The sequence below is a fragment of the Poecilia latipinna genome, unplaced genomic scaffold, assembly GCF_001443285.1.
Source record: "Poecilia latipinna isolate Pla-1442-1.1 unplaced genomic scaffold, P_latipinna-1.0 Scaffold474, whole genome shotgun sequence".
Classification (NCBI taxonomy): domain Eukaryota; kingdom Metazoa; phylum Chordata; class Actinopteri; order Cyprinodontiformes; family Poeciliidae; genus Poecilia; species Poecilia latipinna.
This window is the reverse complement of record NW_015113090.1, coordinates 449,346-460,889: the sequence shown is the minus strand read 5'-3', so window position 1 is coordinate 460,889 and position 11,544 is coordinate 449,346. Positions and strand designations below refer to the sequence as shown.

The following is an 11,544-nucleotide window of genomic DNA, read 5'->3' as shown; positions in this document are numbered from 1 at the left end:
ACTTATTCAGCTGTGATTTTAATCCCGTTTCTCATTTAACTTAAACATCACAATTGCAAAATTGTGTTTTTCCGGCATTAGTGTAGAATGTTGACAAAGTTTTGAGCTGATTTGTAACAGAAATGCAGCTACTCTCCCACACACTGCATGACATAAAACTAGTTAATCAACTATGCAATTACCTAATATCACCACAGCTGATGTCTAATGAGGATGTTGCCTCCTGTTGGGTATTTACAGTCAGTTGTAAAAAGTCTGGGGCTGCGTTCAGACACAGAAACAGCCGAGGAGGTCAGGCGGGATTAGCTTGGCGTGGAACTGCATGTTTGGTCATAAGGCATTACCAAGAGGTCAAAGGTCACAGCGGCCTCACTTGGATGACGTTCACCTGCGAGGAATCTCTGGCCTTGGAGGTGACGTCAAATTGCTGGAAATTGTCGCTGGTGATGATGAAGACGATGGAGGAGGAGTTGAAGGTGACCCTCTTCTTGGGCCGGTCCCTGGAGTCGCAGGCGCTGGAGACGACGATGGGACGGATGGGGCGCTCTGCGGGCGTCAGCTGCCGCTCTTTGAGGTTCTGCTGCAGCCAGGAGATCTTATGGAAGAGCCGGGAGCAGAGCAGCTGCAGGAAGTAACGCCGGAACTGCAGGAAGAGGAAAACATATGATGACAATGATCAGAGCCAAAAATTACACTCAAGTAAGAGTAGCAATACTTCAACATATTTTTACTCAAGTAAAAGTAAAAAGTAGCAAGAAATTCCTCAAGTAGGGGTAAAAAAGTATTTGAGTATTTGGTAGAAAGTCTACTCGTACCGAGTGACCCATCAAATTATCAATCACTTCATATTTAAAAATTGCATCATCAGACGACTAAAATATAAAGTTAAGTGGAAATTTTAATATTTTAAGGACCAAAATGACAATAATTCTTACAAGTAACAAAAGAATCTTCCCAAATCAGTTTCTTCCAATAAAAACATTATGAAACTTTAACAAAAAACTGCAGTGGGTAGAAAATCCAGAAATTTTACTCCAATTAGATTAGTAATGCTTCATAATAAAATGACTGAAGTAAAAGTAAAAAGTACAGCGTAGTAAAAGGACTCCTAAAATGTAACTACTTACTACTCAACTCTGATGACGCCAGTTCTCACTTGTTTAGCCATCGATATTTAACAACGTTTATATTTCAGAAAACGAACTTGCATTATTTTCCCATCCAGTTTCTTGTGTAAATATCTTAGTACACTTAAAATAAGACATAACTTAGCATGGTAAAATCCTCTTTTTAAATATAACATCATTCACCAGTTTTTATGTTATATGTATCTATTGTATTTAACTAAGTTAATTTAATAATTTTTAATTAGTTAAAAATGACAATAGTTCTTGACGTGTGACAGAGCTTTATAAGCAAACAAAGACAAAGAACAGTTCTCATTAACTGAAACTTGAGTCCTACAGTTCTCGGCATAGAGCCGTTCAAAAGAATCGAATCGTTCTTGAACAACACATTTTCCTCTGATCACATAATAAATAATCCAGCTGTTTTCTTTCCATCGATATCTTCAGTTTTTCTTTTGAGTGACCCAGTTGTAAGCCATTTATCCATCATTATTTCAAGCTAGCTGTAGCTAGCTGTATGCGTCGCACTTTGAGCTGACGTCACAGGACATAAACGGTGGTTACGTGCAGTACCTTGCGGACCACTAGGGGGCGCCCGCGGACCGCCAGCGGTTTGAGAAAGACCGCCTACAAACCTTTCTACTCATGAACACGTAGATGACGGGGTTGTACGCCGTGCTGGACTTGGCGAAGAAGGACGGGATGATGGCCACGGTGGGAGAGACCATGGCCTTCCTGCCGAACGCCTCCATCATGGAAACCACGGCGTACGGCGTCCAGCACACCAGGAAACAGGAAATCATCAGTAGGAACATGGCCGCCACCTTCTTCTCGTAGCGCAGGATCTTTATAATCTGGACCGTCTGCAGGTCTTGCAGTGAACGCAGCTGCAGAAATGAAAAGAAACAGAAAATTAAGACTTTAATATCTTCAGCGGCAAATCTGAATTATGAGGTGTTGAATTCAATTCCAGTTTGGAAATCTAATTTATTTTTGTTTGCAGACTGACAATGGAAATCATCACATCGATCAGGGATGTCCAAAGTGTGGTCCAGGGGCCATTTGTGGCCCCTTAGACTAATTTTGTGCGGCTCCCAACTATAATTCAAAAGTGATACAAATTTGGCCTGTAGATGTAGACTTTTAACTTGCAATCACGATTAAAAAAAATGTTAACATAATTTTCTTACACAAAAAAATGTAAAGTACAACATAAAGTATTTGTTTTTGTTAAAACTTTAACAAAAGTTACAACTGAATTTATCCAGAGACTTTGAAAAGCCAACTTTGCTGCAACCAAATCAGCTTTTATTCCTTTTTAAACTTGGATAAATACAGCAAATGTTTGGAGAGAAAGTGACCCAAATCCCGTTCTAATTACTGAGAATAAATTTATTCAGTCAAACCCAAAATAAACTGAAAACTAGATATTTCTTTTATTCAGCAAACATGCAAAATTAAAGAAGTAGTAAAAAAATTCTCAGTAATCTCAGAAATTTTCTAGAAAAATTACTTTTCTGAGCTCCAGTGGTCAAAAGATACAAGTAAAAACATTTTGAAGTTTTGGCATTAATTAAACTTTCTAAAAGAAACTTAAACATTTCTAAAATTCAAATGCTATTCTAGAACATCTCTGATATTAATCAGAAAATGTCTGAGTTCTTAGGGAAAATGTACTTGTATTAGACCTGGAATAAATATCAGGCTACTTTTTTTTTCTTTCTTTTGAGTCAACAGTTTTGGCCAAAGTTTTGAACTTTTGAACATCTTGGCTTTTCTAACATCTGCTTGTGTCGTTTGTACCTCAGTCCTGGTGGAAGGTTTAGCCTCCAATGTGTTTCCTTCCATCCTTGCATCAACTAGGACCAGTTTCCTTGTCCTCCACATCATGATTCTGCCACCACCAGAATCCCAAGACCATCATATTACTTGAAAATGGTTTAAAACCAATATTATTCTTTATTCCAATAACTTCTGAGACTATTTATTATTTATTTATTGCAACAGGTACATTAAAGAGACTGTCTTAGAAAAACAGACAGAGGGTTCTTCAAATTTACTGCAGTACAGACTGCTACAGGAGATCTTTGAAGAATTTTCAATTGATATGAGTCACAACGTTTAATTTTGCTTTGAATTTTAATTTGAATTAAAAAATGAGCTTCTGTAATAATTTAATAACCGTTTTTAGTGGTTTAATTCATAGCATCTATTTATTTTTTCTCCATTTCCATGTTGGCGATCTGCTGCTCTCCAGGTCTTCAGACGCCTGATGGGTTTTTCTGTGTCTGGAAAAGCAGGCCAGCTGCTCTGGAGTGAAATCTCTGCAGCGTTCAGAGTGTTTTTTTTTTTTTTTCCTTTGAAGATTTTCCCGGATCGCCGTGAAGTGCGATGAGTCTCCTCTCAGGCTTCGGCGCCGTTCTGGGAATTTTCTGCAGCTCGAGTTCGGGGGTCTCAGAGGAGGGAGCTGCTCACACCTCCCGCAAGATGGTGAATATTTAAGGGAGGAAACTGTGATTCACAAAGACATGTGGGTCACTTGAACTGAATTAAGCCTGGTCTTCTTTTTTTTTTACATGCAGATTTAATGTAATGAAAGAAATCTCCACAAGAGTCAGCATAAAAAAATCCATAATTGAGTCCATGTTTTCAAAGGAACATCTTAACCTGAGGGTATATCAGGTAACGTTTTCAATCTGAGCTCACTGTGGGAGAAGTGATGAAATGAACACAACGAAGTGGAAATGCTATCCGAGCGCAAACAATGAGAGGAGCTGACCTAGAAGACGTGACATTTAAAGTCGTTAAACAAATCAGGGCGATAGGAAGTGATGCGAAGTGGTATTTGTGCTTCAGGAGTCTAAAAACTGACCACAGCTTATGAGCACTAAAGGTTTGCTATTTATGTTTTTTATCTTTACGTGTGAGTCGAACTGACCTGGAAGTGAAATGTCTTGTGATGAGTATATTTTGTCTTTGGGTGAAATGGCTCTCTGCCCTGGGCGGCACGACATGAAGGGCAGCAAGAGGCAGAAAATATCAACCCAATCCGATTTTTCTGTTGCTTATTTTAAGTGGGATCTATTACGCTTCCTTGAACAAGTTAGGATAATTCAATGGCCTAAACAAAACATATTTTTTCCACAGAATCATTCCTAGATACTGAGATTTTTGTCAGAATGAGTCGTTTTAGGGTCTCTTGTCACTTTAAATCCTAGTAAGTTGCTGCCAGCCTCGAGCCCCCAACTCAACATTTACACTCGCACCTGAAAACGGCTGCAAACAGATACGAAGCTGTACAACCGTACATCTTTGAAAATCAGAAGTGGAGCCTCCTGTACAACCAACAAGAATGCAGCAGGTGGTTTCTGGATTTTAAGTCAATAACAAAACACTTGTCTTTTTCCAGCTGCCATTGTACAAAGTAAACAGAGGTAAAACCAGCTGACCAAACATGCTGGAGTTCCATTTGGGTCTCTAGGTAACAGATGGAACTCTGCCGGGGTTGCTAGGTAACAGTGCAGTGCCTGTTGATTTGTGACTTGGCAATCTGGAGGATTTTGAAACGGCTAATTTTCCAAACACGGGTATTTTTTAAGTGCTTGCTTTGTTTTTAGAATCAGTTGAGACCCAAATGGAAGTACAAAAACGTAAAAAAATATGTGAATTTTGGATAACCGGCGCCTCCCTGTGGTGTGCCCAGTGGAAACATTGTGATAAATTATTGCAGTGATTAATTAAATAACTGTTTCAATATTTTTTAAAGTAGTTTGAACCACATTTATACATAAAAACGTACATATTTAGACTGTTCAGACCACATCTGAATTACTCTATGCTAAACAGAGATTCTGTCAAATAATGTTTGCAATAATTTCAAAGCTTTCTTGGATTATTTTGGATTAAAACAAGCATGGAAAGCGCAACAACATGGTTAATGTTTATCAGTCTATAACTTCAGTTCTTCATGTTTCTCACAGGTTACATAATAAAAAGTTATTTTTAAAGAAGGGTCTTTATTACCAAGGTAAATTTTCTCCCTGCTTTTAGTAGTTCTTGTTTGGTTTTGAAAGAGCAGACTTTGCTATATGAGTGTACTTATATAAAGATGAATGATGAGTTTATTTTATATGTTCATTTTCTTTGCATGTAACTACTTTGGTCAAAGCTTCATTCTTGCTCCTTCCTGCTGTTCTGCAACTGTTCATCATTATTTCCCTCATGTTTTATTTTAAAGCGTCACACCTGCCGTTTGGATGTTTGGGATTCTTTTCTTTCTGCTTCTGCTCGCTGTGAGCTTAATGACCATTTCAGTTCGGATCTCTCCTGCTGTCTGCTCTGCCAACTCGGTGCATTATTATCAGATAACATTGTTACAGTGGCAGAATGAAACCTGCTTTAATGCAACACTGCATCCAGTGTTGCTATGATGATGAAGTCCTTATCACAACGTTTAAACTGGCAGTGGGTGATGATTAACTTTATCAATTAATCAAACATTTTGGTTTTTGAAGATTGAATTTTTGGAAAATTTCCGTTTCTATATTAATTAAAGTGATCAAATGAGTCGGGATGTAAATATTTCAGGTATTTAACGGTCTTTGCTACTCAGAATTGTGAGTTAGCTTGCTGTCTTTAGGCTTTTTATTTTTTTGTGTGGTTTAAGTGCTAGAAAATATTGAGGAGCCAGACTTTATTGTCAATTTGTTGGGATTAGAGCAGAAAAGCTTTGAAATGTCAGCTTTAGAGAGCCAACGGTGGATCTGCCATTTCAAAATGATGAATTTAATATGGTTGAAATGTCACCTGCAGGAAGAATTTATTCCAGCAGAGCAAAAGGTTTTTGTAAAACAACAAAAACATACATCCGCAGCCTTACCATTCTCACTGTGTAGAGGATGTTGCCATAGCAGTAGACCATGATGCCAACGGGCACGAAGAAACACGCGAAGAGGAAGAAGAGGATGAAGGAGGCGTCGTTTGGGTCTTTGGATGCCCAGTCCAGGGAGCAGCCCAGCTGGTGGATCTCTAGCGTGTAGCGGTTCCAGCCCAGCAGAGGCGCCCCGGTCCAGGCCAGCGAGTACAGCCAGATGTGGGCGATGGCCCGCCACGCCCAGGGGAAGTCCACCACCTGGGCGTGCACCACCCGGATGTAGCGCTCATACGCCAGAGCCGCCAGAGTCATGATGGAGACGATGCCTGGGAGGAGAGAGAGCGGCGACTCAGCGTCTCTTTGCCTTCATCACAGTCGTCATCAAACTTGAGGTTCGGGGGCCAAATCTGGTTTTAACAACACAATCTGGCACAGCTGCCGGCCCTTTAAGAGCGTTCATGATTTTGAGCTAACGAGCTTCTGCAACTTCCCCACTCAGCTCCTTCAGACTAGCCAGCAGCAATTAGCAAACACCTGGTAGAACTGTGCATCTGCTGAGCTCATAATAGGAGCTACTTCTCAAAAAACTCTGATAAAAAACGTTGTTAAAGGGTTAATAGAGGAGCCATGTTGTAATTACTTACAGAAGGCGCCGTTTTAAAGAGACAGAAGGTGTTAAATATCAAAGTCAAATTTCACAGGCTAAGCTAGCTGAAGCGTAGCAGAGAGTAACAGTGGAGAGCTTGTTTCTGTCAGTGCAGCAGCTTTTATTGTCATCAGATCGTTCCAACTTTTAAAAGAAGCACATCTGAAAGCCGTGGGGCAACTTTAAAACATCGCTGCAACTAACGATTATTTCAGTAATTGATTAATCGTATATACTGACAATTAATCGGATAAAAGAATCGGAAAATTCTGAAGATTTTGCATTTCAGCCTTTTTTACAGAGAATATTAGAAAGATGCAAATGAAAAATCCTTTTTAAATAAGAAAATAAACATTTCATTGTCTAAAATACAACAACATTGCTTTAGTAAACGCTTGATCAATGCTTCTAGAATGTGGTAAGTTCAGCCTTTTCTGCTTAATTCAGCATCAATAGAGTGCAGAGCTAATCTTTTGATTTATACTTTGGCTGAAACTATTAATAACTGGGTAGCAAAAGGTGATTTTTTTTAACAGAAAATGAACCAGATGAAGCTAAAACTTAATCTTAAATGAAAAATTTGTACATTTTTTGTACAGTTTTGACATAATTCTCAACTAATTGATGATTATGGAATGATTAATCGTGACTAGTCGGGACTAGTCACGATTAATTGTTTCAGTCCTAATTGAAAGTAGATTTTCATCTTGTAAACAGTCGTTTATCTACGTTAGTGTTTCAAAACTGACTGAAAAACTCTTGGATTTTTTAAAATCTGTCTGCTTTTTAAGTAAAATAGCTCAGCTTTAGTAAAAAGTCTACTGAATCCCAAAACACTTAACAAATGAAACCCATCAGAGTGATACATTCTGACCATCATTGATGATTATTTCACTAATCGATTAATCACTTCAGTCCTACTGTAAAGTATATAACTTCCATTTTTTAAAATAAAAACATCATTCGACACCCTTTAGTCAAGAATAAAATCTAGATTACAAAACAAGGAATTCAGAAAAACATAAAGAAATCAGAGCTTTTATAAACATGTAGTTTTTTTAAGATGAACCATCATTACCTCATCTTTTCTTGCAGCTCTTTAATCTGTGTGACCTTGGATCGTAAGACGTTAAGAAAAGATCATTTTCATCTAATTTATGAGTGAACACTCATTAATTTAGCTTAAACTTTCATTATCTTCCAGGTTTGCTTCATTCTGTGAATGTAGGCCAGAGCAGATTGCCACATCCTGCTGGTGAAATAAGATGTACAGTACGAGAATCGCATCCACTTTCCATCTTTTTGATCTGCAACGTCTCCTGTGACATGTTTGAAATGCAAACATGAAAGATAAAAACAACAAAAACCAAAGGCGTTGCTGCAGTACTGCGCGCTGACAGAGGCAGGCAGACGTGTTCCTCACATCCTGCAGGCTCACAATGCAATGTCAGCTAAAGGACGGCAGGATGACAGGAGTGGAGGGCAACTGTCCAGCACTCCAACGATGAAAAAGCAACAAAAAACAAAAAAAAAGGCTGTAAGGGTTTTTCTAATGAGCTCATTATCACTCAGCCCTCCTCTGGGGCTGTGGGTCGAACGGTGGCGGGAGCCAAAAAGTGCCTGTTCACACTTCATTATTAAATACAGCTCTGCTTATGGAAATGAGTGGGAATGTGTGTCATCCCAACAAGATGTCAGGAGACGCATCTGCACGATGCGATGACCCTTATAGTACAAAAACCAGCAGCTTTTCCTGATAAGGCAACACATTCAGGTTCCTGGATGCTCAGTTTTAACCAAATAAGCTTTCAAGGTCTTTTATTGAGCCTTTTATACATTATTATACGTTATAAAGTATAAATAAACAATTCAATTCATTTTTATTAAGACAGTAAATATTAGATCTGCACGATGCAGTGACCTCTACAGTTCAAAAACATGCAGCTTTCCAAATAAGAGGCAAAAAGTAAAACATTTAGATCAGCTTTCCAAGTGTTTCTAAACCTTTTTATACAGTATTAGACATTAATTCAAATGAACAAATAATTCAACTCATTTTTGTTACAACTAACATGATGCAATGCTCAATTTTAATTAAAAAAGCATCTTCAGCCTCTTTCGTACACTATTAGAAATGCATTAAAAACACTAACAATTCAATGAAAATCTGCATGATGCAGTGATCATATAGTAATAATAAAAATGTAGCTCTGTTTTAATAAAAAAAAGCTTTACAAACCTTTTTATATAATAAAGAAATAATCAAATTCTTTTGTAAATAAGACGATAAACATTGTCTTGTAATACATTTTAGTCAATTAAACTTTATATATTATGCATGTACTATTTTGGATGGTTTGGATGTGAGTAATCTTTGACTCTGAAATAAAGTATCCGTCTACTGATTAGGAGTATAATCAATATCTTGTCAATGCTGCCATATTGTAAGGTTTTAATTTTATTCATATAAACTGTGTTTTAATGACATTACTTGATCAATAATAATAATAATAATAATAATAAGCGCTTTTAAAGAAAACATTTTCTCATGGATCGGATGTGTTTTCTCACCGAACAGGCTGTTGCTGAATCCGTCCCAGACGCATGTCGCCTGGCTCCAGATCCACCTGCCTTTGACGCACGACGCAAACGTGAAGTTTATCCCGACGACCGACACCAGAAAATCACTCAAACTTATGTTGACCAGCAGCAGATTGGTGGGCGTGCGGAGCCTCTTGAACCTGCAGTAGAGTAAAATCACCGCCACGTTGTTGCAGAACCCGAACACTCCGATGGTTCCGATGGCGACCGCCAGAAGTTTGTAGGTTCCATCCGCGAACAGGTATCTGTCAGCGCTTCCCTCGGTTTCGTTGGCCGGATTCATCGCGGGGACGCAAACTTGGTTTCCAGCATAGTGAGGCGCACAAGAGGCGAGTGGCAAGGTGCGCTCGAGGAGCCGCGCGCGCCGCTCATTCAAACCAGCAAGCAGCGCGAGCGCTTTTGGATGAAACTGGGTCAATGTGACGAAGTCAAGGTGGGCAAGGCAAGGTGTTTCCTTTCCGCGATACCTTTCAAATTAAAGCGCAGAGTTTGACCCCCATGCTGTGTGACGTCAGAAAGGTGTTTCAGATTTGGCTTAAATGTTTCAGATCTTCCTGCAAAGATGGAGATGCACATGTAAAAATGTGGATGTTCATTTTCAAAGTCATGTTATTCATAAATGTTTAATTCACAAACTAAGTATTTAGTTTTCAAATTAAATATTTAATTAGTAGTTTGCAAACTAAATATTCAGCTTCCACATCAAATATTTAGTTAGGAAGTTAAATATTTTGCTAGCTTACAAACTAAATATTTAGCTTTCAAACAAATCTTTAGTTAAAAATATTAATATTTAGTTTGCAAAGTAAATATTTAGCTACCAAATTAATATTTAGTTCTTAAAATATTTAGTTTGGTGACTTAATATTTAATATTTCTTAGTTACTTCTTAACTAATTATTAATTTGAAGGCTAAATATTTAGTTTTCAAATTACATATTTAGTTAGGAAGCTAAACATCTAGTTAGGAAACTATATATTTAGCTTTCTGGTTTCCTAACTAGCTAAATATTTAGCTTTCATACTAAATTTTTAGTTTACATGCACAATATTTAGTTTGCAAACTAGGATGCGTAACCACAGCAACAACTTATCGGGTTTTTTTGTTTGTTTTTAAACAACAGGGCAGCTGACTAGAATGTCAACAACTCAAATATTTCCTGAACTACAAACCCAAAATCCCAGAGGAGCGTGAATCATGACGGGCAGGAATCATGTCCCAGAATCCGTTTCTCCGCTCGTCTTTCTAACCACTGGACCAGGAAGTGACCAAGGAAGGAGCAGCAAAAGCAAATGAGGTGGATTAGCATTGTTTGATGACGGTGTCATTCAGGACATGTTGCTGGGAGATGTTTCCTCTCCTGCCTGGAAATGGAGCTGTTGGCATGTCAGGACAGTCATGCGACTGTCGTAGAGTAACAGTCTTCAGTCAGAGGCGTCTTCAGAGTCGTTGCAAGACTGACTGCTACGAGAGATCCATCACAATCCACAGCTTTTTAATGAACAATGTATTTCTGATTTGATTTGATTTGAAAACAAACAAATCAAATCAGTGGACAAGATTTAACTGGTTGTGTCACTTTCATGAATCTTGATGTATTTTATTAGTTAGCATAAAATGCTGTTTACACCTCAGTATCTTTTATTTTTACTTTAAAATCTGGCAGTGTCGGTCATCTTCCGTTTCTGACGTGAAACTGATAACAGCTGGAGCGTCTTCATTCTCCAGGCCGTAGCTCCATTTTCTGCTTTTGTTCCCATTAAAGACGTAATTACAGCCCACATAATGGGCTTTAAGTGTTTAATTACATGTACCACTTTAACTGCAGGACCGTCTGGGACACTTCAGATCCAATTAAAAGTCAATTCATTAACATCAAGAGCATTTCACAGATGTTTGGACTTGTGTTTTACATCCAGTCCAGGTGCAATGTGTCTGTTTTTAATGCTCATCTTCTCCCTGGAGCTTCTTCTCTGTACATGGAAGAGTTTAGCCGTGGAGTTTAATTACCGTAATTAACTTATGGAGGAGTAATGGAGGACTCAGAGCTGGAAGAGGCTCCTGAAACTTTGTCTCTGTGATAACACTGTTGCTTTACTGAAAAAATATTTAAAGTATGGATACAAGCATAAAAATATGTATTCTCACCCCTCAAGTTTGTCATCTTCCCATTAGTCACTTGAATTTCAAAATGGACGCCCAACTTGAGCCTTTGAAACCAATAAAATGTTTCCTATTTTTATGACTTGTATGAACTTTTGATCCCATATGTAGACTATGATTTGACTCCAAACAT

General features: G+C 38.2%; 1 protein-coding gene and 1 long non-coding RNA gene across 3 annotated transcripts; one reads left to right on the top strand and one right to left on the bottom strand.

The window, feature by feature from the left end:
• Positions 1–6: 6 nt before the first annotated feature.
• On the bottom strand, positions 7–9,656 carry opn3 (opsin 3). The gene is made up of 4 exons (XM_015039513.1): positions 9,218–9,656; positions 6,007–6,326; positions 1,763–2,014; positions 7–643 (listed from the first exon to the last, which is right to left on the bottom strand). Exons 1-4 carry the CDS (start codon positions 9,528–9,530, stop codon positions 359–361), a joined length of 1,170 nt encoding a protein of 389 aa, XP_014894999.1. The 5' UTR covers positions 9,531–9,656; the 3' UTR covers positions 7–358.
• On the top strand, positions 9,405–10,880 carry LOC106951806 (uncharacterized). Of its 2 annotated transcripts, none has more exons than XR_001425871.1 (2): positions 9,405–9,488; positions 10,372–10,880. It is a non-coding gene; the product is annotated as an uncharacterized LOC106951806 (long non-coding RNA). The 2 variants fall into 2 exon arrangements; XR_001425872.1 differs by lacking the exon at positions 9,405–9,488 and adding an exon at positions 9,581–9,680.
• Positions 10,881–11,544: the final 664 nt, after the last annotated feature.

Bases quoted from the DNA above. Each gene is read 5' to 3' on its own strand.
- opn3 (XM_015039513.1), bottom strand. From the start codon at position 9,530: ATGAATCCGGCCAACGAAACCGAGGGAAGCGCTGACAGATACCTGTTC. The intron at 6,327-9,217 runs GTGAGAAAACAC...CTCTCCTCCCAG, and splicing joins ATTCAGCAACAGCCTGTTCG to GCATCGTCTCCATCATGACT. The intron at 2,015-6,006 runs GTAAGGCTGCGG...TCATTTCTGCAG, and splicing joins TCCTCTACACAGTGAGAATG to CTGCGTTCACTGCAAGACCT.